Source organism: Lipophrys pholis (genome assembly GCF_963383615.2).
Source record: "Lipophrys pholis genome assembly, chromosome: 3".
In the NCBI taxonomy this organism is placed as follows: domain Eukaryota; kingdom Metazoa; phylum Chordata; class Actinopteri; order Blenniiformes; family Blenniidae; genus Lipophrys; species Lipophrys pholis.
The window spans coordinates 22,128,844-22,154,537 of NC_137627.1; the positions used below are offsets into that span (position 1 = coordinate 22,128,844).

The following is a 25,694-nucleotide window of genomic DNA, read 5'->3' on the forward strand; positions in this document are numbered from 1 at the left end:
AGATCAGTTCAAACATGTCACCATGGCTGAAAAGCTGAACATCACACCGAAATCCATGTGACGAATGCCACTCTTTCAACCCCCCCGACCCACTCTCCCCGATGCAAATGTCTCAGAATGCGTGCAGAAAGTGAGGGAGCAGGGTCAATGAGCTGGAAAAAGAAACTTTTTCTTTCTTTTTTTTTTAAGGTTTGGCACAGTCATGGAGTCCCTCCCTTCCACCCACGAGGAGCAGTAACAGCCTACGAACCCGAAGCGTGTCTCCTTGCGGCGCAGCTTGGCCACGTAAACAGCCATGAGCACAGCGATGGACACGGCGCCGGCGATGGCCATCACCACATACCACCAGTGCCAGGAAAAAGCTGGTGGCGAGGACGGACCTGAGGAGAGGAGAGGGGTGTGGACACACACGGGGTAGGTGAGGTAACTTTATTTGTATCCGGAGGTCACACAACACAGAAACAAAACAAATCAGACCTGAAAAGTCAAACAAATGTCCCAAAGAAGGTGATGACATTACACAGAAGTGTAGTGGTTTGCACTCTCGCCTCACAAGCGAGAGGATCCCTGGTTTAAGTGCGGGATCAGAGGCCTTTCTGTGGATATTGTCCCCAGACTTGTGTGGGTTTTCTCAGGTTTCCATCCAGTTAAAAAAAACATGCTTTTAAGGTTAATTCATGACTCTAAAACTGACTGTAGGTGAGAGTGTGACTGTGTGTCTCTGAGTGTTTACACTGCGATGGACTGTCCAGGGTGTAACCCGCCTTCACCCACCGTCGGCAGGCATAGGCTCCAGCAGGCCACAGCCAAATGTTGGATCAAGCAGTAATAAAATATATGATTAAATGTGGATTTTAAATGTGATTTTTTTTTTTTTAATGTGTTAAATCTGACTAAAGAAGCGTTTGGCTTTTTCACAACTTCAGTGTGTTACAGGGAGGATGACAGACGACCTTTTTAAAAAAGACATTTAAGGTTGATCATGATAGGTTGTGTAAATGCACCGTCATTGAACTAGCTTGGATCCTTCTATCTTGTATCCTTTCATTCACATGGTCTATATTTATTTTCCAGTATGAGACGTAAAGTTGAGTTGAATGTGTTTATTTTCTATTTTTCACATCATGGGAGTTCTTGCTGTCCTCTCTAACACTGAAATGTCCTCCCTGTGAGCTGTTTCTAACTTTACACAATATCCTCCCCCAACTCTCTCTGCTTCTCTTTCCCTCCTCATTTACCACTCTTGTTGCTGGAATTGTCCGTCTGGCTCTATTAGACAAAGCAAACAGAGATGCGACACTGTTTCTCACTGTTATAAATATTTATGATGCCCCCCCCCCTCAATCCGACTCCCCCCTCTTCCCCGTTCCCGTCTCTCTTCTCTTTTTACCCTCTTCCTTCCCCGTTTTTCTTCCTAAACACAGGAGGGAACCAACACGAGCAAACTCCAGCCACAGAGGACAAGAAAGAGAAGTTGTGTGGCGAAAAAGAAACCCAACATGAGCTCACTTCCACTATCACAGAATGATTCAGTGCCAGCTTAAAGAGGTCATGGAGGACAGAGTTGGTTGGTTTGCGTGTGTAAAGTCAGTCATTACTCACCTCTAATTTCCCCCAATTCTGTGGGTGTGAAAAAAAAAAGAAGAAGTTAATTGCAGTGTTTTGACACGGAGGAGAAAAACATTATAATTTCTATGCTTGAGTGTTAAAAAAAAAAAGGCTTATTTTAGAGTTTATGTGAAGCAAGTTTAGATTCTGTTTATAAAATGTCAAATGGCTCAAAATCAAATCTATCTATATCGTGTCGCATTACTCTTACTGTTGGCATTATTCTAGCTGTGTGTATTGGCCCGTGCTATTCCTACTCACCAGGAGAAATGAGCGTGAGAGTCTGTGTGGGGGTCCAGGGTCCCGGACCCGCCCCCGTGTACGCACACACTCGATACGACACGTTGGACAGGGGCACTGATAGATTGATCGACAGCTCAGTGTCCAACCCGTTGTCCACCACAACCTGCTAACGACAGGAAATAGAAGTGTTCAGCACCAAACAAGCCAGACATTTCCATTACAGCTGATTACAGTTACCGGTTACTCCTTCAGAAAGTAGTGCAGAGTACGGCTACTGTTACATTACTCCAACTATACTTAATTACACGCAACAAGTGAAATAAGTATGAGCAAAATTGACTTTTCTCAAAATCTAGACCACAAAAGTCACAGTTTCCTCATTATTTCAGGAGATATAAAGCAGGAATTGTGTCTAATAAAATTATTTAATTTGCTACAAAAAAACCACAGAACAAAATTTTCCATTGTGAATGTACTCAGCTTGTGATTATAAAAGTATTCCAGTCGATTGCATGTTGGAGATTTCAGTCAAGTATGAATAAAATTGATTACTTGTATCCTGAAATATGATTTGATTATTTCAGTGGAGTTTACAGCGTCAGAGTTAAAGCTCAGGCTGTAAAGGACAGAAAGGTAAAGTAATGCTACAAGCTTCTTTAATAATTAGGGCAGTGAATTCCCGCTAAAGCTAATGGTAACAGGTTTCCAGTGAGCAGGACAGATAGAGAGAGAGAGAGAGAGAGAGATAGAGAGAGAGAGAGAGAGAGAGAGAGAGAGCGAGAGCAGCTCTGCAACCTTACAAGCTTTAAAATAGTACAAAAGTAATCCTAAGCTTTTGAAATCTCAGTAATTGTTACAGAAAGAAGTAGCACTGCTATTGCAGGAGCACTGACATCACTAATGATGAAACTCTGTTGTGTATTTGTGGGTGTGTTTCTAAACTGCACCGACCTGCTGGGCTGCAGGAGTGGTGTACTCCACCATGTAGCCCTGCAGTTCGCCGTTCAGCTTCCCGAGAGGCTCCTCCCATGCCATCAGCACCTCCGTCCCATTCAGCACGGCGGTCACGTTCACCGGCGGGTTTTCTGGCACTGAAACACACACAAAAAAACACAACAAAGCTTAGAGGGGTTTCTCTTTCACACAGTTTCATCTGTGAATGAGTCCGTGGCTCGGTCAGCACACAGCTCAAGGGCGTGATGCTGGTGCGTGTTAAAAAAAAGGGTTGGGGATGAATGAGGAGCAGGCCGAGGGCGCGGTGGCCAGGGGCCAGCGGGCTGGGGGTGAGCCAGGCATGTGTTGTTTTGACAGCTTAGAGTCTCGAGGGGTGTGGATAACGGCAGCAGCTGGAGAGGGAAGATGTCAGGGAATGTGGAGAATTCTGCTTAAATAGGACAAAAAGGCATCCGAGGGCACGAGAGTCGGAGGAGGGGTGGTGGTGGTGGTGGTGGTGGTGGTGGGGGGGGGTGTCGGGTAGGTGATAAGGGGAGTTCAGGAGTCAGTGTGGCCCCTCCGTCGGCATGCTCGGACAAAGTCAGATAAATGCAACCCCAGACCTGTGCGTTCCTACTTTCTGCTGTCTCTCTGTCCATCTGTCTCTCTTTTTCTTTTCTGGCTTTCTGGAGCAGAGCGAGAGAAAAAAAGCTGCTGGCAGCCGAAACAGCCACAGGAGAGAAAACGTAGTCGAATAGCAGGCTACAAATACTGAGGAATGTGTGTGCATGGTTGGAAATCCCAAAATCTTTTCCACAGGGGAAAGACGGGCATGTCAGTGTGGGAAGGGCAACACCTTTAAGATGTTAACCTTTAGGATTGGACTGAAAGACCTTATTGAATTATATATAGATTTTATCAGATTTTTTGAATGTGCGGGCTTGTTGGTCTTTAATATGTGAGGTAAAACTATCAAAACTAAATTAACCTGGGATTATTCCATTTTTCTTTTTCCTTTAAACAATGTCAAATGTCTAGAGACCCGTCCTGCATGGGAGAGTTTCATTAATCTGCACCCAATAGAAATAAATTACATTTCAAAGCCCAACCCTCATTAAATATGTTTGTTTAGATAAATTCTTTTTTATAGCCTTGAAATCACATTTCTTTATCCCGGCTTTAGTTCACAGGAGGCGGACAGCTTAGCAAACGTTTTTTTCCCCCCGACTTCCTTTATTTTCTTTCTTAAGGTTTAGTTAAGTGAGTTTGGGGGTGTGATGTTTGTTGATTTGGCACGAGGCCCACCCTGATGCCTCGCTGCTTTCTGTTTTTCTTTTTCAACCAACGCCATTTTTTTTTTTGTAACTTGCAGAAAACGTCTTTACTAAGATAGTGCATAAAGGGCACTAAATTGTGGCTGATTTACTAAGATTAACACCATGAGAGACATTATGCACAAACACAAGTTTATAGATGAGCGTTTTGTGAGCTTCAGGCCTGTTTATGTTATTGTATACGGACGTTATTGACAAACACGGACATATTGAGTTGGAGCGATTGGTGGGGGGAAGTGTTGACGTGCAACCATAAAAACTATCTTATAGGAAATCCACAAAGAAAAGTCACTGAGAAGATGATCACAATGATAGCAGCGTCTTACGCTGACGGTTTAACTGGTTTTCATCGATAAAAGAGTCTGATGTGTCTGGTTCATTTCATCTGCAGTATGTAGATTTTTTTTTGTTGCCGCCCTCTCGGCTCTATTTTCTCTCTTTACTGTCCGCTAACTTCAACCAATCAGGGCAGATGTAGAAGATTCCTGAGAGCTTTTCCTGCAGATTGCTGCTCACATACCTATCCATATGAAAAAAACAGAAGACTTGTGTTCATTGTAGTAAAAGCTTATTTAATCTATTTTTTCTTCTTACTCTATAAAGGCTCTTGAAAGTCACACAGACTACCTGGACAACACACACACACACACACACACACACACACACACACACACACACACACACACACACACACACACACACACACACACACACACACACACCAGCAAAGTCGCTGTGAGTTTGGGAAACATGGCCCAGCCTGTGCATGATGTTATCAGGAAGCGTTTGGCGGGTGATTGTTTCCACATGTGGTCGCCGTTCTGCCTGCCAGCGGCAACAAAAACAACCTCCAAGTCAAGTTCGCTCGGGCCGTTCGGCTCCACCTATCCTCCATCACTCCTCTGCCTACACCCTCCCACCTTTCAGCTGCCAGCACCACAGTGTCTCTGCCTTTGTCACCCTCTTCTCATCCTTCTCTCCTTTCGTAATGCCATCCAACTTGACTCCACTCTCCAAGTTCTCTTCTCCCTCGATGCCCTCTCTGTGGCAATGCTTCTCTTTCTTCTCATGAGGCTACAAATTCAAGGGAACGGAGCCGTGTAGCTGCTGACGCAAAGCTATGTGGGGGAAAAACAAAGTCACTGGAAAAAAAAAAAAAAAAAAAAAAAAAATGGTTGCAAAATTTGGAAGGTTTCGGGAAAAAAAAAGAAAACGTAAAGTGTACAGCATTGCTTTGTGAAATGTCATTAAAAAGAGCTCCATGCTGTTTCTTTGTTTTCCTCGTAAAAGGCTGAGAAACAAACACTTGTTCCACAATTTGTTCACAACAGGAGAGGTTAACATCTGTATCCATTGCGCACTACTGTATCACATCCAACTGGGCGTTGCCTCAAAAAGAAAAGAAAGAAGTGTCAAATAACCACATTTGGAAGAATTTAAACACGGAGGATGGAGGAGGGGATGTGACTCTTTTCCCATTTTCTTTAAGCTCCTTTCCTTTTTTTTTTCACGCTCTCAGTCTGGTTTGCCTCTATGCACGTCAACATGTCCATGGAAAAGAAACCCCGTTAAGCCAGAAGCTGACTTTTAACCCTGCAATACGGAGCCTATTCCCCATGAAGGAAAACAAACAGTTACATGAGGAACATGTTTTTCAGATCACTCGGGACACGAATGTTAGTGTCATCAAAAAAAATGTCCCAAAGTAGAAGGATATCCATCTTGTTTCAATTTCATAGCGAACCCAACTGTTTTCTGTTTTGGGAAAAGTGTCATGTAATGCTTGTGGGTTTTTTTTTTTGCTGCTGATAGTATTAAACAGGATTAAATGTGAGATTTGTGTGTCTGCTGAGCCACGTCATTGTGACTCACTTCCAGTGCAATTCACGTTGAATCTGTGTGCTGTTATTAATTCTGGTTTCTCTGAAAGGGAAGAGAGACTGAGTCATCCATCCACTCTATCCAGCAAGGGTCTCGGGGTGTTGGACCCAAACCCAGATGACTTGTGGATAAATAGCAGGGTACACCCTGAACAGGGGTCCGCTACCACAGTGAACACACAAAAGAAAAACAGTCACACACACACACACACACACACACACTCACATTTTTTCCTATGACAGAAACTGGTTTGTATTTTAAATGACGCATGTGTGGAAGAGGAAAATGTACTTGCAGAATGGATATGAAAAAAACATAATCGCACTGCAGCTTTAGAATTAGCAGGGTGACGAGGGTCGTTTCACTTCCTCTCCCACCGAGCAGACCTCCCACCCCCCCACCTCCGCACTCCACCCTCGCTCTCGTCCTCCAGGGAAAATAGTGGGCTTTGGGAAAATGGCAAAATTAGTGTTTTCTCAAAGCACCCCTTCTCCCGTTTCTCTGTTCTCCAGTCGTCAAACCACTTTTTTGGTGTGTTTCTTTCCCACAGTGCCTTGCTGTGTGCTCTGGGAGGAGCAATCACAGGTCATCTGAGGTCAAAACATAGGAGGGAAAAATGAGAGATGAAAGCATTAAAGCTGAAGCCTCATTTCAGAAAAAAAAAAAACTTTTGCAAGGATGCAAGGACAGCAATGTCCGTGAGATTTGAGGAAGGAAAAGAGATTATCAATAAAAAAAAAAACTGAGATGTTACAATACCAGAATATTCTTATTTACATTCATTTGTATTCATGCAGCGCACAGGAAAGAAATCTGAGGCTGACAAATTATAATGTTTTCTTTCCTTCTACTTCTAAAGCACAATTACAGTATATATCAACTATCCATCCATTCTCCATTGGAGCCTTTCACAATGGGCAGGCTACCAACAAGCCTCTTCATGTAATCCACAGTTTCTAACTGACCAACCAGGCTGCCTTTGAATTTTGGGAGGAACTTTGAAAAAACCCAGACAGGAACAGAAAAAAACTCTTTGCAGAAAGAGACTCGACCCAGAATCGAACGGTCTTCATGTTGTTATGTCATGTTGTGACCAGGCCCGTACATTATGTTCATGTACAATTAGAACACTTGTATTTGTTGGTTCAATGCTATAAAATGACCTGGATGTTCATGTTCACCTATTGTGTAAGACTATAGTTTCAATCTGAGACAAAACATATTAGTAGGTGTGGCTTTGACTTTTTTCTTTTGGTTCTATTCGTTACTGTTTTAATTTGTTAAATTATTTCGAAGCTCAACTTTTTTTCACTTGACTTAGCTTTTTTTTTTTTTTTTAAACTATACTTCTAATCTGTCCGGTGAAAGTGTCACTGTTGGGATTTGTTGTGTGTCTTTCTGAGGTCTTGTCGTGTCATGGAGAAAATCACCTCATCTGATGTTGTGGCACATCAACTAATCACTGATATATTATCCCCATGCTGGGATTAGATGACCTTCAGCTGTCACAAATCCCAACAGACTGTAATAAAATCACATTATTCTGTTTCATCCATGCTTGGTTGATGGTAAAGACAACTTTTGCTTTTTTAAAATGATTGATTGACATAGATAATTTACATTTTGAACCAATACTTCTGTTATCTTGACAAGAAAGTGACTTCAAACTAGTCATGTCCAACTGTGGATATGAAAGATGGAGGAAAAATGGGAAAAGTGAAATGTTAGAGATAAAGCATTACAAAGAAAGACAGCAGAAAGATCTCAGGTCGAACAAAAGAGTCTTATGGGAGGATTACAGAAGTGGAAAATATGGCTGCATTGGAACAATTGTACCTCTCCTTTTTTATTCCATCATGATCCAGCACAAGCTCAATATTATCTTCAGTTTCTTTGTGATCCATGACTCACGAGGATAAACAATGGTCATCCGAAGCAAAACAGAATCAATACTGTTAAAAAGAAAGTTTTGTAAGTTGATGTTAAGTAAATTAATGCTATTTAATGTTTAATGACATTATTTTTTTCAATAATTATGAATACATGCTATCAAAGAATAACTACTGAGTTGTCATTAAATCAGAAGTATAACAAAACAGACATCTATTTAAGTGATTTAGCTGGGGCTAGGAAAGACCAGAAAGACAAGACAAGACAACATAAAGCAATGCAAGGTAAGACAAGAGGAGATAAACCAGAAAAGACAAGACGAAATGAGTGCCAGACATGACAAGAATAAAGACGCAAAGCTACACAAGACAAGCAGGAAACTGCAACAAGGGAGAATTAAAGAAGAGAAAAACTATCTGGCTGCACTTTCCTTTATTCTATCATGAACTGCATTTGACCACCAGCTGAATATCATCAGGCCATGACTCACTGGGACAAGCGCAGAAAGCAGAAACAATATTGGGCTCAAGGTAATTATATAATATGCATTTTCCCACTTTTTTTTCAACTGAAATGAAACAAAACTCAAGACTTTTAAAGAATGAAGAACTGAAATCCGTGACTGCAGCTGTCACTTGAAGAAAAACTGCTTCTCTGTTTTTCTTCTCCTGCTTAAGAAATTGAGAAATGCTGCGTCGAAGTGTTTTGGTGAGCAGTGTTCATCGTGGAAAGCCCCAATCGTCCCTCCTGTGGCCTATCTCTCCTCTTAGCATACGCTATTTCCACTTCTATTCATTCGGGGATGGAGACAGCATGAGCTGGCATGGAAAATCCCACCTCAGTTTAAACTTGCACTCAGCGGCAGCGTTACAGTTTGGACGGAGCGCCGCGATCCTAACTGAAGCCTTTCAGGACAGTTTAACGTCCGCCCTCCGTTCTCCCCGTCTCCTCCTCCTCCTCCTCCTCCTCTGTCCCCTCAGTACCAGTCAGCCTTCCACCTCAGGAGTTTACATTTGAAATGGGCTTTGCAGAGGTACAGTCACTCACATCTGGTATCGTTCATAAACACAGACAGAGCTTAAGGGGCACAGGAAGGCATATTATGACTAACGGAGCTCTGCAACTTGATTCCCCGACGGCTTGTTATCTTACAGCGTGTTCCCAATAAGTTAAGACTCACTCAAAATCAGACTGACAAGCAAGGAATGTGCTAAAACTAGAACAAAAATACCTAAATACTCGGTTGACTCCAGTTTTTTTCACCACCACCAGAGCTCATAGTGTTCAAAACCACCTGCTATACTGTAATCAGAAAAATGATCTAAATCAGTGCTATGCTCTAAATAATGTTCTGGGATTAAAATCTAATTAATCTACTGTTGTTTTGCTGTGTAATTGAATATTGTCTTAAGTTGAGAGGGCCTTTTCAAATGCACATCAATAGATTTGACATTCTGTAAAAAAAATGTAAACTTAAAGCGAGCGACATCAGTTTGAAGAAACTCAACTTAAGATATGAAAGATGGAGAAAAAGTGTGGATACAAAGACAAGAATGAAATAAAAGAGTACCAGCTATATACATTTAAAGAGATGACACTTTCTGTTGGGTTTTTCTCTGTAAAAAAACACCAAGAAATGAATGTGTTATATATATCGCTATGTAAATAAAGTTGAATTGAATTGAAAATGGACAAAAAGCATCATTGCTGTGGTTTCTGAGCTCTGCTATGTAAAACGTCTCCAACATCGAACCCCCCCATGGCCTCCACACGTTGAATTTACCAAAACATTATCTATTTTTAGCCTTAAACTTAATGAAATGCTGTGTGAAATTATTATGATCAAATATGAATAAAAGAGCAGTTATAGAATCACCATTCCGCGGCAGACTTCAGTGAAATACTTTTATTTAAAAGTAGTTTGTAACCTAAGTTTCTAGTTCGTTAAAATGGTTTTGAATCACAGAATATGCCCCAGAAAAAAAAAGTGCGCATTATGCTTACATTTATTTACATCACCGATACCCTTAATTTTTTAACTGATGGAGGAAAAACCCATCTAATAGTTCAGTTTATATTGTGAGTCTGTTTGCAATGTTTTTAAAAGAGAAATTCAGACATGCAGAGCCCAAACCAGTTCCTTTTATAAAAGAAATACGATGAAAAAAAAAATGCTTTTATGAGTATTGATTAAATTATTGCAACAATATGATCAAGCCAGAAATATTCAAGCGAATATGGTAACTAAATTACAAACTAATTAATTTTACAAAACTGATACCAGTGTAAAACACGTTAATTTGTAGTAGTCACACTGTAGTTTATGATCCTGTAGCAGTAATACAATGCCAGAATAATACACGGACGATTTTAAACTGTACATATAGTTTAGCAAACATGTTAAACTAGAATAGTGTTTGGTATGAGAATATGAGCAGATACTGTACATTTATACAGCAAATTCAAATGTAGAAACAGGCACAGATTATGTTGATGTGTAAACCAGAGCAGCACCTCTGTAACAAAAGTCTCTGATAAAAAATGATTCCTGTCATGAATGAAACACCATGAAAGCAGCAGTGTTGCACCGGCTCACCATGGAGGACTTTTGTTTATGTCCTGGAGTGGTTGCATGAACAGACGAGGCTCAGAGCTCAATCAGTAACCAGATAACACAACCCTGACCTCGACACACTTCTGAGGAACTCATCACACATGCACATGTACACACACACACACACACTGGAACATCTCTGGGCTGGGCCGACTCACCTCCCTCTGTGGTGCGTAGCTCCACCCAGGGCGACCAGTCGGAGGGTCCCTGGCTGCTGTGGCAGGCCACCCTCACGGCGTAGAGGCTGTGGGCCTCCAGGTCCCCGATGAGGTGGCTGGCTGGCGGGATGTTCACATTCTGGTGGTGGATCACGGTGTCTGGACCCGCTGCGAAGGCCTCTCCAGAACGCTTGGCCTGGGAGCGTCCAGAGAATTAACGTCAGGTTATCACGGCGTCTTCCACCACTGAAGTTTTATTTTGAAGTTCAGCGATGGGATATATATTGTTTTGGAACATATTGGGTGTCGTCCTGGAGGAGAGGCGACAAAAAGCTTGACCATTTACTTAGTTAAGCTGCTGTAGGTTTAAGACCAATAGCAATCTCTCTATATCTCACAATGACATGCGATTCTTCTCATCTGTACTTTCCCTCTCTGTCTACTTTCATGCAGGTGTGTTCTGGTTCTCATGAAGGATTAATCTTGTTAAAATCGTGTTTTTCCCTCTAAACCATCAAAAGTGGGGCTCATATGGACTTGATAGGCTTTTTCTCTATATTTTAAAGGCGGTATAAAGTTAGTATTCCATTATACGATTAGTGCCTGGATTAATATAGCGGGTTGCTTCCAGAAGCCAACATAAAACTTAAGGTGCCTTTGTTGGAATTGGCGCAATATAAATTATCTAAGTTGAAACGAGAAAGAGAGGACTCAGGGTTAGCATTGCTGCTGTTCCTGGTGGTAGTTGGAGGGAGGGAGCGAAGGAGGGAGGGAGGAAGGGGGAGCCATTAGGGTCTAATATCCAAAAAAGGTGTAAAATGTGCTTGGCTGCTCTTTTGAACGTGACCCACCACCCAGCAAGGTGCACCGAAAGAAAAACCCACCAACCGAAAATTACGGGCAGAAACCTGCTGCCTCTGCAAAAAGCCTCCCTGTGGTAAACATGTTTAAAGAGGAACACAAGGTAGGGAAAAAAAAAAAAAAAAAGAAAGCCTTTATTACAGCAATCTCAAAACCACATGAAAGTTGCTGGTGCAGTTCATTGTTTTGCTGTTTATCAAGCAGGCAGCACATGACCGGGTGGGCTTTATTCTTCAGAGCTGAAAGTACGTTTAAAATATGATATCCATAAACATTGTATGATTACGTGTTTAGAAACATCTTTCATATCACATTATCAAATTTAGGATCACTGGAGAAGACCCCTGCTGACTACGGTCAGATTTAGAGTCACCGTTCAACCTCAAATGTATGTTTTTGGACAATGTGAGAAAACCAATGAGTGCTTATGGAAAACAGGCAAACTCTACCGAAAAAAAAAGAAAAAGAAAAAAAAGAAAAGGCCCACAATCCTGGACTTAAACCGGGAATACTCTCACCGTGAGGTGTTAAACACTTCAGCACTGAGCAGCTCCACAGTTTCACCAATAACTGTTTTTGTTTTTTCTTTCGTTTCTGTACTTTAACGTTGTGGTGTGAGTTGAGTGGCGTGATTGGAGGAGCTCTGCAGCGCTATGAATGAAGAGTGTGTGAGAGAGAGAGAGAGAGAGAGAGAGAGAGAGAGAGAGAGAGAGAGAGAGAGAGAGAGAGAGAGAGAGAGAGAGAGACAGGAAAAAGCGCGGTGAATCACTGTTTAGCCTGTAAAACAAGTGTGTTTAATCTAATAGTACAGCTCAGCGCTGAGTCACTGTTCAGGCTACATTCCCTTTGTGTGGCTCAGAGCAGCGATACCTGCTGTCACGGCCTCTTCCTGTTGCCTTCAACTGTCTTTCTCTAATGTTGTCTTTCTCTCTTTCCTCTCTTCAGTCATCGCTTTTTTCCCCCACAGAGCTATTCCTGGAGCACGGCGCTCTCACTTTTTCGTGTTTGTCTTTGCTTACACAATGTAAATCAGATTTTTTTTTTTACCCCATTCTGCTGAAGCAGGCCCCTTTTCTTGTTCCCCTGTGAGGGCAAAGGGGTAAAAGGGAAGGCGGGGGGGGGGGGGGGGGGGGGGGGGGGGGGGGGGGGGTCAGCGAGAGGTATGAGGGGGCAGCTTTATTAGAACCAGACGTTTAGGGGTGGTGCTGCACTGCTGCCTTTTTCCAGGAGAAGAAAGTTCCTCCCCTCAGCTCGGAGCTGCGGCCGCCACAAAGCAGGATAGTGGCAGAGAGACACTGACAGAGAGAGAGCGAGTCAAGCTACACTAGCCCGGTCCAGGAGGACCCACTTTCCCAGAGTGAAACCTGAGCCATTGGTACATGGATTAAAAAAAAAAACAGGGAGGGGTGCAAGATGAGTTAAGGGAAGAATAGAAATGCAAGCCTCCTTTTCTTCGAAATTAGGTTTGGGAACTAGGCAAGGCTGCACAATTGGTCCTGCGAAGAGGAGGTGAACGATGGGCTTGTTTAACAAGCGGTTTGCAGCCATTGTGTGGGGATAGTGTTCAGAGTTAGTTGTGGCATTCCTCCTATTCAAACGTTGCCTCACCTGAACAGAGCAGCGGATTAAAGGGTAGTCGCCTCCAAAGCCAGGCAGCCACGATATACGAAGTGACGTCTGAGTGGCTTCTACAGCTCGCACATGCTGAGGCTGGGATGGCAGCACTGCAGAGAGACACAGATAGAGTGAGAATAAGGGATTATTACAATGAGAAGGGGATACGTTTTCGCCCGTCTCGCTGAAATATGTGTAATCTGAACATTTAAATAGTTGCTACTTTCAATCATACAATCAGATATTTTAAGAGGTGTATATATAACACATTGTTGATGTCCCAAAAAAGTAGACTAAACATGACTCACTGGACCATATTGGGTGCTTGTTTCAAAATACATAGTGTTATTTACAGTAGTTTCCTGTGTACAGTGCTGACGTTCAAGCACAGTTTTTTCACTTTCGTTCATATTCTAATGGGAAATGCATCAATCAGATGCACACATTGTGTGTAGAAGATGTTAAAGCAAAAGCAAGGTGTTTATGCTATTACAAGAATTAGTCCGAAAATATACCTATGGTTGAAGTGTGAGGCTTACCAGTGATGGTCCCAGATCCCGACGTAGCCACCCCCTTGCGGTTATGGGCTTCACAAGAGAAGGTGCTGGTCCTGTTCAGACCTGGATGTGAAGATTAAACATGCACATGTGAAAAAGGGGGAAACGTTTCCTCTCCTGGTCAAACAAAAAGTGCTTGCTCAGCATGCTGAGTAGCCTTGTGAAAGTTGCAGAATGAACAGAGTGATGTTGGAGAGTTCCTGTAAAGTCACGCTGAGTGAGGAAGCAAGATGTTCGTATAAAAGCACCATTGTGTAGAAAACTAAATAAAACGCATCTTTTAGTAAACCAACGTCCTTTCAATCAAAATCAGAGCTGCAAAAAATTTGCTGAATGGTCTTTACTTGTATGGTACATTTTCACGCATCAGCAGGATCAAAGCTCTTCACACCGTTTTATTACATTGACACACTCTCACTAACGCAAGGTGTTCGGCTTCCTTTGGGACCAATCACTCACTTGTTCTTTGACAATTCTACAGCCAGATAATCAGAGTAGGTCCCAAAGTCCAGATGGTTAAAGGCGATGTTTTCACCTTGACGTATCACAACAACTCTTCGATCTGTCTTCTGATTCTGGTAGAGTTAGTGTTAATAGTGGAATTCTCTGGTCTACTATTAATAATGATGACATGTAGCTGCAGCTTGTAAAAGCCTGAAAAGATTACGCTGAGGAAGGACACATACATACTAAACTGTTAATTTTTTATTTCATTTCATATCAAAATTGTCTTTTTCTGCTGTGGATTTCAGAAAACAAATATAAAGTCAAACGCCCACAATGCATGGATTTTTTTAATGTGTAGGAATTTCACCCAAAACTCATACAAACTATCTTATTTTTTTTCGCCAGAAGAGGCTAAAAATAAATTGCATAATGGTTCTGTTTTGGTGCAAGGTCAGGAGCCACTGTTTTGTAGCGCTGTAAACAAGGTCACTTCTCATCCGATTGTTTAAACAAACAAATCTCATCCACAATTGTCTTGATTTCAACATTCACTTCACCAGAGAGTCCAACCTAACTTCATGACCTACTCCAAACTCACTGTTCAACACAAACATTTCAAACCTACTGGGTCTAAAGCTGCACAATCCGGGTTCTGCAGCTGGTTGGTAATGCTGAGGCTGGATTTTTTTTTTCCTTCTTTTTTTCACAGTGTGCAGATTTGAGAACAAATAGGACGAGTGGGCTGAGGTCTAGGTGTAAAAAGACTGAGCAGCAGTCTTGTGGAGGGCTGGGGCTCCTCTGAAAGGGGCAAAACACTGTGACACACACTGACATTCAACAGAAAATGAGTCCTCTGACTGAGTGACTCACAGCGTGCTCACACACTTGAAACATTCCTCGACCCAACACTGGCACACACACACACACACACACACACACACACACACACACACACACACACACACACACACACACACAGCAACATGTGACATTCAAGTTTTATCAGCGTTATCTAACATCCCAACATTGCCAATCAGCCACAAACTGAGGCTCACAGAACGGAGCAGTGTGCTGTCCTGCCGCGCCGATGGCACCAAGCCTCCATTGTGCCGCGGCCGGAAAGAGAACAGGGGGTACGGCGACTCGCCGAGGGGTTGTGAGAGAGGGACGGGTGAGGGATGACCACTGGCTGTGTGGGCGAATGAAAAGATCGTCATCAGACCACTTGGAGATTGCACCACTCGCCCCTCTCTGTTCCTTCCCCATCAGCAGACCACAAGACAGCGGAAAGGGTCATCGCTGGTCAGTCGGTAGAAACTCATGATGTTGACCAAACACTGTTAATATCAGGGAGTGATGCAGCAGGACTCGTTACATGACTGACATTTACTGTACATTTGAAATGTGTCAAAGACGTGTGACACACAGAGCTTTTATGCAGTGAAGAAGCTTGTAAATTGATTTATTTTGATTTTGTCGCTCAGAAATGTGCAATGATTCAATGTTTTGTCTATTTTGTTTCCAAATCGCTTTAACATTCAATATCTGGCAGTTCTTCAACATCATTGAGTGTTTTTGAAGTTAAATCAGAAACAGGATAGGAGTAAAAGGGTTTCTACACCTGCATAATCAAAGTCTTGGGAAGCTGGAGCACAAGGCAGGTCACACTGTGGACAGTTCTCCAGTTTGTCACAGATCAAACACAGAGACACAATCAAACACACATTGACACCTATAGGCAACGTTGAGTCACCAACTAACAAATCAAACCCGGGTCTTCTCCCTGTATGTTAAAGTGCTAACCACAACACATCTTTGGTTGCTAATAATCATATTTAGTTGTAATTGAACAAAATAAAAAACCTCCCTATTGATCCACTTCAGGAACTATTATGTGCTCTGCACTTTCAGATTGGAGCAGTCCAGAAGCTGTTCGCACTAAACCAATAACTATTCTGTCTCTTGTCTTGTCTCTCTTTTTTCCACCTTGTATTTGTGGTTTTTCATACTATAGAAATGTTGTCAATTGTCTGTATGTATTGCACATATTGGAGAATGAACATAAAGCAGACTTGACGTGATTTTATACACATTAAAAGTACTTAAAAAGCCTTCAAACGGATGATTTCTCAAGTGTAAAGGTTACATGTAAAACTGTATATTGCTTTCATTTTAAAGGCCTCAGATCTTTTGTATGTTGGTGAAAGTGGGCGTGTCTGCGAGAGTTTGGTTTCACTGTGATGTTATGGTGAATCAGAGATTGTCTGGAGCCTTTCTTAGAGGTTGATTTCAAGGAATAAAAGGTTGGAAATAAACTGTTCGAACTGTATAAAGACAGGTGTAAAACTCTGAGATTTTAATCCAACTGGTCGAAACTGCAAGAAAAAAGTCTTCTGCTTGTTCAAACTTAGCCCTTCTTTCTGCAAGGGAGGACATAACAAAAACAAGCAAAATGGTATAGAGCTCAGCTCCTCGAAATAAAATGATAATTCTGCATAAAAAGCTATGGTAATGAAGCAGCAGACATTTTTTTAATTTACTGACTACCATCCAGCTGCCAGTAAAGACTTCTACAGTGTCAAGCCTTTAGAAAGGATGAGCCACGGTTGCTGGGGTTTGGACCGGCGGTCCGCGGAGCAGCTGCCCATTCCTGAGGTATGAGTGTGGGTTACCGTCAAACAGGTCATGTTCAGCACCAGGCAGCCTCCTCTGATGAGTCAAGTTAGATCTTTGCACCAAACTGGAGTGGCTGCCTAGCCTTCCCTCCACATCCTTCTGAATCAGCCCTGTTTTTTGCCCCCCCCCTTCCCATCACCACTGGCCCCAACGCAGGCCAGTTATTTGGCAGGCAGCTGCGGTTTGCATTCAAGCGGCCACAGAGCCCTTCTCCTCTCTCTCCTCCCTCCTTTTATGTCTTTATGTCCTCTGCGCATCAATTTTCCATCTCCCAATTGTCCCTCTTGTGCTGGCTGCTCTGCTTTTAACCACACAACCACAAGGCTTGACTTCAATGGATCCGCTGGCACCGGGCCAAACAAGCTCTCCCAGGGGAGGTTGCTTATTTGCTGGTTTTGTTTAGGCCATGAAGGGGGGGCTTTGAACGTCTTTCAAACAGAGAATACAGTTGCTGTGCACTATTTGGAGTGTGTCCAAGTCGATTAGATCAAAAGCAAAGATTTGGAAAAGTGAGTTAAGAATTTTCCTACCTGGGGTCACCAACCGTTGTCTCCACCCGCATGAATTCAGTAATTAATTGCCTGAAATCATCAATAATTTCGATTGGGTTTTATTACCTTTTCTGTTAAAGCGAGACCATTTTATGATAACCACTAAACATCTGTGAAGATTTGCTTTCAGCTTTGATTTGTCCTTATCTTGTGTTTCTCAGTTTTTCTTTGCACATGTTAGCTCTGGGTTCAGACACGTCATAATCTTTTCTTCTTATGTTGATGACACAACCTTTTGCCTATCCTAACCCACCTAATACTGATCATGTCAAAATATTCAATTCCTGCAGAAATAACTGGGTGACACAGTAACACCCTGCAGACCAACACAGACTCACATCAGACCAAAATTGAAAGATGTGATGGTTTGATCTAAGCTCCTGTTTAAGTATGTCCACTAATGTTGTCCAGATCAGCACACAGTCTTTAATTACATCCCACCCTGATTGCTGGAAGTCTCTTATTAGCTACAGTCGGTTCAAAAACAGCAGACACACCTCTTACGGGAATGAAGAACATATCACTCCTGTTTCGCTGTTCTTTATTGCGTATCTGTACATTTCAGATTTGATATTTGGATGTCAATGAGAACCATTAAAGCTGTCTCTGAATGTCCAGCAGGTTTCATATCTGATCTCGTTACATTCCTGTTAGTGACCTGAGCTCCTCAACATCGGCTCAAAGTCCCACAGAACGTAAACTGTTGGTGGCCGAGGAGCCTTTTTAGGTTGTTTTTGTTTCATGTTCTTAAGATTTTTAAGGTATTGTCTGTGTCTCAAATTTGGACTTTGCGACAGATTATCTCTTAGACTGCTTTTCCAAAGTCATTCCAAATTTACAACACAGCATTGAGTTTGATAACCACCCCAATCCCACATTTGTGTGCATAAAGCGGTCTCAGCTCTCACATGCATGTCATGATATTCTTAGTGTGTAGCATGTAAAGCTCAATCTATCTGCATGGATGTGACACTTATCAAACTTTATGCAGGATCTTACTAAATCAGGCCCGTTGTAGGAGAGTCAAGTTGTAATCGCATCCAGACTGCAGGAAACTTAACAACTGTGGTCCACAAATCAAAACAATCTCCCTGAGGAAATCAGATTGTCGAGCTCTGCACCAGGCCTTTACTGACTCTTAAAACAGCCTTTTTTCTTTTAAAACAAGTCATTTACCAGTAACAGTGTACAATTCATACAGGTATTTCTCAGGTCTTCCAACATGTAGTGATTGTGAGTTTATCTTTCATATTTCATGGACTAATAAATCTAACCTGCTTCCTGGAGGTGTCGACATGTTTTACGAGGTCCAGGTTTCCTACATGTGCTGTGGAGCACTGAGGTCACGCGGAGTGACAGGCGATACCTGTGAGGTTGAGTCTGGAGGGTGAAAGGGCCACGGCGTCCATCAGGGAGTTGAGAGGAACCCCGTCCTGCAGCCAGATGACCCGGACCGGCTCCGGAGGACCGTGAGCCACACAGCTCAGGCTCAGGGAGACGTTGGCCACCACAGACATGTGCTGGGGCTCCATGGAGAAATGAGGGAGGCCTGAGAAGGGAATGATCTCAATCAGGATCTTTACCGATTACCAGGTAAAATATAGCTGTTGTCCTGAGGTGGAACTTGTAGCTTCAGCTGAAAAAAGATGAAACTCACCTTCCAGCTGAATGCTTCCCTCCTCAGATACGGTCTGGTGGTTTTGTGACAATACCGCACATCGGTAGGAGCCCATGTCAGGGAGCTGGACCTTCTCGATCCTGGATATGTGAATACAAAGAGGGATTGTTTCAGTGATTGACCAACAAGGAGGCAGAGAGAGACACAGGTCTGGATTACCTTCTTTTAGTAACTTAGAATTGTCAAAGTAGTCAGCGAAGAACGTTGGGGAAAGTGAAAAAGGCAATATTCAATAACAATGGACAAAATAAAAGTTGAGGTATTGCGCTGCACGTGAATTTCCTTGGATCATGTGATTAATTCCAAAGTCACATTTTCATGTGGGATGTGGCTGTATCTCAATACATCCTCTTGAAAGCCTCAAACTGGTTCCTACCTGAGTGTACTCATGATCTTCCAGCTGTTGCTGCCGGTGTGGACTTGAAACTGGTTGGTGTCTGCATACTGAAGCGGCTCGCCGTCCCTCAGCCAGATCACGTCGGGGGGGTCCTCCTCCTCGCCCCCGGTGCCCTTCAGGGCGCAGTGCATGGTGACAGGTTTACCCAGCGAAGAGATGACCGTGGCAGGACTGCGTTCAAACTCCAAATCTGGGATGGAGGACGAAGTACAGCAGAGGGAAAGACGTTGTTATTGTTATTTGACGTTTAAATGCATGAACCGATAATCACGCTGTTGGCTGGAGTTTCCATGTGTGTGTAGGCTTCCGACCGCGATATTATTAATTAACATGTTTCTAAATCTAAAGACAAAGGATGTTTGAAATCTTTTTTTTAAATGTTAAAACTGTTTAGTGAAAACAAAATTAGCCTTAATAATCTTTTTTGAAGCAGCTGCACAGGTGAATATGAGGTTAGTCTGTATTGATTCAGTATAAAAGTGGCTTGAATCCTGAAAAAACAAAACTATGGTTACTTTGAATCAGAGGTGACATGCACTCCATTACTGAACTAAAGTACATTTTTTTCAGGTATGAAATATCTGTACTTTCTCCTCCTTACTCTCTTCAAACTGACTGAATAATTGTTTTAACCTCAATGATGAAAATTAAAAGTTACAGTGAAAAGGATCAAAGCCACTAACAGCTGCATTTTTCTACATTTTTGACCTTAGTAAAGACGGTAAATCAGTACTTTCAGTGTCAATACGTCTACTTAAGTACAGATCATTAGTAGTCTTTTAATTTTTTTGATAAGAAAGTTTCAAATAATGTTTAATTCATTGATATTTATCAAAAATATGCTGTTATTAAAGCTGCGACAATAATACAACCAGGGGAAAAGTTATGAAATGATAGTTGTTATATATGTAAATGTCTGGAATAGACTTGTAAAAAATCAACTGAGAAATTATTGCTTGTAACAATAGTAGTGACATATCTATAACTCTTTACTACTCTTCACTTATCAAGTGATCAAGTCATTGCAACTTCTACCAACAACACCTCCGGGATTCAAACCTGGGTCCCTCAGGATCACTGTCAAGTAATAATAACCAGAAGTGTCACTGAAGTTTCCTTATTAATCTGAATTAATCCTCATTCCTTGTCTGAAAGCTTCCCTTGGTTGGGTTCGTTTACGTTGACCAGACCTGGTTTAATCCAGACGTGACAGCAGCAGGTGAAGGGAAGTTTATCTGCCTCCCCGTGGGCAGTTTATCTTGTGTTCTCGGCTGATAGAGCGAAAGACCTGGGAGGAGCAGGGCTGATACCGGGACAAAGGCTGTTCTGTTCAGAGGACACGACGGAGCTCAACGCAAACTGAACCTCGCTATAATCAGTTTCTCGCACAAACAGCTACGACGGGGCCTGCAGGTCATCTGCCAAGTCGTCTGACGGTCGGTGCAACGTCCCCACATAGCTATGCAAACAGTCATGTCATAAATGTTTGGAATAAACTTTCTGGATGTTTTTTTTTTAAATTGTATTATTGTTTAAACAATCACAGATGTGGGAGCCATTTAGGATGATGTCGAGGGTTGGGTATGAAAGATATGACTGTGATCATAGCATGAGCCTATTTCCACACTGACGTCAAGCTCTGCTGCAGGAACCACCTAAGTCTTCAACATAACATGTATAAAGTAGACCTGTCCTCCAATGCTTGGCTTCACTGTGATGTTCCGACTAATCAGGGAGCAGAGAGAGGGTCTACAGCCTTTCTTAGATGCAAACTGAAGGGTCTCAAAGGAAAATAAATGCTGGAAACAACTGCTCCACACCCCCCAAATAGAAAAGCCAGGCATGGATCTGTTAAAGAAAGAAAAAAAAAAAGGTGCAACTACACCTTTTTCATAATGAAACACGTAAAAGGTGAAAAGCACAAACTCTTTTTATGGTTTGAGAATAAATCATGCTTGATTCACCGAGTGATGCCCAGAAAGACTTTCTCAAGCTTGTCAACCCGCCTTTTTTTTTCTTTTTTTCTTTTTTCTTTTTTAGCTCTTTCACGGTCAACCTTCGACCTTCAACCCCCTCACTTGTGACCTCCAATAAGTCTCTGGCAAACGATGTCAGACAGCATAAACAACCAGCTCCTGAAAAAAGGCTTTCAACTTTTAAAAATAAGCTTGTTTGTACTCCTAAATATAACATATCCTGATATTAATGCACTTGCAAACACACCCACACACAACATGATATCCAGGAGGCACATTCGGGGAGTAGAGGAGGCCCGCCGACTCCACCGCCTCTCTCTCCCTCTCTCTCTCTCTCTCTCTCCCTGTGCGCTTTTTGGCGTTAAAAGTCAGTCCTCCCTTTATTTCTAAGCTTGGCTGAGCTCTTTCAAGAATCTGCGTGACCCTGACTTTGTTATTTTTCGGTGCCACACTGAACAATGCCAGCCCTACTTTCTGTCTCAGTAACTTCTCGCTGCATTCATCTAATAATAAGCTTGTAAACCTTTTATGAGGAGGCAGTAGACGGAGAGAGGAGGCCATGGGCAAACTCTCTGTCAGTGTATGTGTGTGTTTATATATGCATGTGTGTGTGTGTGTGTGTGTGTGTGTGTGTGTGTGTGTGTGTGTGTGTGTGTGTGTGTGTGTGTGTGTGTGTGTGTGTGTGTGTGTGTGTGTGTGTGTGTGTGTGTGTGTGTGTGTGTGTGTGTGGCCTGTCCGAGGTGATTTATTCGTGTCTAACTACTCCATCTCCTCCCCTTTGTCCCTTGAATTCCCTTGACGTCCAGCACTTTTTTCGTGATCTCTCTCCTTCCACCCTCTCCTCCTACTCGCTCGATGAAAATGTTCAGATGTTAAAATGTCAGTGGACGTGCACATACCAAAAATACCCAGCACAGTCTGAGCATTTATCCTCCTTTCACTCCCTCCTTTATCTTTCTGGCTTTTCTTGCGCTCCCCAATTCAGCCCCTCCATTCACTCGCAGCGCCTTTGCCCTTTTCTCCTTTTCATGCCATTCTTCGGATTCATCGCTACACATTTTGCCACCTCCCCTCCAAACTCTTTCCCCTCCACTCTTGCCCCCTTAATCCATCCATCATTTCCCTCCGCTCCACTCTGACTCAGACCGGCTCTGACTCACAAACCAAAGCATTCGCCCCCACCCACCGCCCTTACCGAACCCCCCCCCCCCCATCCTTCACTCTTGGGCCTCGGCCATCCCTACATCCAAAGAGGAACTGAGACATCGGGAAGAATTCTGCTCAGACACAGTCAGTCTGAGCTTGTAAATCACATCGGCGGCGAGTAATCCTACGTCCCTCGTGGTTGTACATCTCCCGAGGGCCAAAGGTTCAGCTCCGAGAGAGACAGCGTGACCATAATGGTCAAAACACATGAGCTGACAGGTGGAGGCCCCCGATCGGGATGACATGTTTTCCTACAGTAGCTGAAGTAGCTGATGGCTTCAAATCGTTACCAACTACATTTATTATCAGACCAGAATTACAGAATATACTGGAAAGAGCTACTTTCTTTGTTGGGGAAGGTTCTAATAGACCACTAATAGATGAAAGATGCCCCAGACTTGACCCAAATAGTTGTTTTGAGATCATAATAAAGTTTAAGATCCTCATTTCCTCAAGTCATATACAGTGGGGCGAAAGTTATTTGTTTTCCCAGAGGAGAGGGTGTGTGTGTGTGTGGGGGGGGGGGCACTGCTGGACAGGTTTCCACCCCAATGCCTTTGTTGGAAAATGTAAAATTTTGAGTTTTACCCTTCACATGTTCATACAGAGAATAAACAAGCATGCTTGCACAATGAATTTTCTCGACACTGTCTCACTTCCCAGCAAAGGTTTATTTTTACACTCTCGAATTTTTACCCGCCTTGCAATCTGAAGCATCTCTCGAATTCCACAATGTTCTGGAAATGCCTTCCACTGGTGGGAATCCTGGTCTGGACGACTTCCCAAGCAACAGTTAAGATTTTAGCAACAAGGATTCATGCAGCACCTGATATTGTAAAACACTGCAGTCCTGCCTTTGGCACAGTTCTCCGCAAGACTCACCTTTAAGCCTTCACAATAAAGGTCAAAGTATACCCGTTAAATTTCCGGGAAAACTCTCACACACTGGAAGCACATTGATTGACGCCACCTCGAAGGGCTTTGGTGTTTCAGCCACTTTGAAGCAAAAACACCTTTAAAAATGAAACTCTGGGTGAGCATCATTGAAATGCTGTTGTAACAAAAGGTACCTCCACTGGAGTCACGTTTTGTGGCAAGATCCCTCCTCTTATTACCCTTTAACCAGCAAAACACAGTGATTGGCAGGGAGCAGATTGATTGACAGGATGAACATTTTCACCACAATGCATCGCTTAACACCTAAGTGAGTGAAACTTCAAATAAACAAATGGATAATCATCTTATTGACTGGCTCTGAGGTCACTGTGGATCCAGTTGGGAACTTGAGTGTCACAAGTCAAGTCTCATTTCAAGTGGTGATCATTTATTTGAATTACAGTTGTCAGACAAATGGACAAGCGAGGCTTTTATATTGTGCTGTTTGTAAGTATTGCAACTGCAACACCTATGTTTTCTAAATTCCATAGTTCTTTGTTTTTTTTATAATTAAAATTTCCTCACATAAAGCTGTCAATTCAGTTTTTAAAATACATGTGTTTTATTATTCAGTCGGATGCTAGGCTTTCTAATATATATTCATAATAGCAGATAATATTGTTGCTTTGAACATAATTGTGGTTGTGTATATAGCTTGTAATGGTTGCACCTGTTACACCCGGGATTCTACAGTTTTATTCTCCTCTAATTGCTCCTTCATGATGATTTCTTCACAAAAGGTTTACATCTAAAGAAAAGAAACATGCTGGATGATGGGTGAATACCACCCCAAAACAAAAATGTTGACCCCCCGCACCCCCCCACCCCCCATTTGAAGATGTTACCACCAGTGCCCATGAGCAAGTGCAGAGTGCCACAACTAAATCTACTAAGATCCTCAAAAGTTCTTATTTAAAGGGTTAAATTCTGAGCAGGGGTGAGCTGAATCTGTAAGACTAATCTTTTCATGCGCTTTCTTTGATCACCTTGGTTTTAGAGCTGAGTTTTATTAGTGTTGCACAGATGTTGCAGCTGTGGTTTGCACTCGCCAACCCCAAAAAGCAAATTGATTTAACGAGCTAGAAGCAGAAAAGCAGGCAGGGCTAATTTGCCCATTAGCCCGTTTTTCCTCGCAATGAAGTCAACAAACGGGAGTCAGATTGGATGAAACGCTGCGTCGTCTTACCTGACAGCGCGCCTGCAGCCGCCGGGTGCCAAACCGAAGAGAAAGCCAAGGTGAGCACCAACAGGGAACATTTAAACCCGCTCATGGCTTCTCTGGAGACGAGATCACCTCTGGGAATGAGTTTCAAAAGAAAAACGGGCAACTCCATCACCGCATCTCAGCAGCTGACTGATCCAAAGTGGTGATCTGAGAACGCTCCCCGAAAAGAGAAAAAAGAAAAGTGACGATCCACAGATGAGGAACCAGATCCCGTCCTTTCACTTCCCCTTTATAAAGAAGAAAATCTCAGCGTTTCTTTTCCTCTTCACGCTGTTGTTTTAGTTGATTCCACCCGCAGCAGGTTGTATCCAAACTTTCCAGGAGCGCACAGAAAAAAACAAAGGGACCCAGACTTTCCGGTTGAGACTCGAGTCTATTTCTGGCACCACAAGGAGTATTTTTAAAACCTTCTTCCCTGTAGTCCGCGGTCCCGAGCCTCTCGCCTGCCCACCGGTTCTCTCTCAGACTCCTTCAGACATTCTCCCCTGGCTTTCTTTTCTCTCTCTCTCTCTCTCTCTCTCTCTCTCCATTCAAACAGGATTCAAATTCCTCAACTCAACTTTTTTCTTTCTCCTCCTCCTCCTCCTCCTCCTCCTCCTCCTCCTCCTCCTTCTCCCTCCGTTTCTCAGAGGATGTGAGAGAAGAAACCCCGCGGCATGCTGATTGTCTCTGCACAATCACCCCATTTCGCCTTTTTTAATTACTCACGGATCCCCGCGAGTTGTCAACAGCGCGCTAAATCAAGCGGCTTTTTCCGCATGAAACATTCTATCCAACGCAGTGGTGCGCGTTTTTACGCGCGGATCCACAACAACGTGCTTGATAAAGTCAACGTAAACAGAACAAACACCTTAAAAATACCTCTATTTAAGTTATTAAAAAGTTATCCACATTCTATTCTTCTTAAAT

At 42.8% G+C, this 25,694-nt stretch overlaps 1 protein-coding gene across 2 annotated transcripts in view; it reads right to left on the reverse strand.

The window, feature by feature from the left end:
• Nucleotides 1-25,337, reverse strand: part of axl (AXL receptor tyrosine kinase) — a 39,998-nt gene extending 14,661 nt beyond the window's left edge. The window contains exons 1-11 of one of the 2 annotated variants that reach the window (XM_080459578.1): nucleotides 24,747-25,337; nucleotides 19,422-19,632; nucleotides 19,025-19,125; nucleotides 18,734-18,916; nucleotides 13,676-13,756; nucleotides 13,131-13,246; nucleotides 10,662-10,857; nucleotides 2,803-2,942; nucleotides 1,870-2,017; nucleotides 1,603-1,620; nucleotides 251-380 (exon numbers count right to left, since the gene is read on the reverse strand). In XM_080459578.1, coding sequence (XP_080315704.1) covers nucleotides 251-380; nucleotides 1,603-1,620; nucleotides 1,870-2,017; nucleotides 2,803-2,942; nucleotides 10,662-10,857; nucleotides 13,131-13,246; nucleotides 13,676-13,756; nucleotides 18,734-18,916; nucleotides 19,025-19,125; nucleotides 19,422-19,632; nucleotides 24,747-24,894 — 1,472 coding nt within the window. In that variant the 5' untranslated portion in view covers nucleotides 24,895-25,337. The remainder of the gene's footprint in view (nucleotides 1-250; nucleotides 381-1,602; nucleotides 1,621-1,869; nucleotides 2,018-2,802; nucleotides 2,943-10,661; nucleotides 10,858-13,130; nucleotides 13,247-13,675; nucleotides 13,757-18,733; nucleotides 18,917-19,024; nucleotides 19,126-19,421; nucleotides 19,633-24,746) is intronic. The other variant, XM_080459579.1, reaches the window with a different exon arrangement.
• Nucleotides 25,338-25,694: the final 357 nt, after the last annotated feature.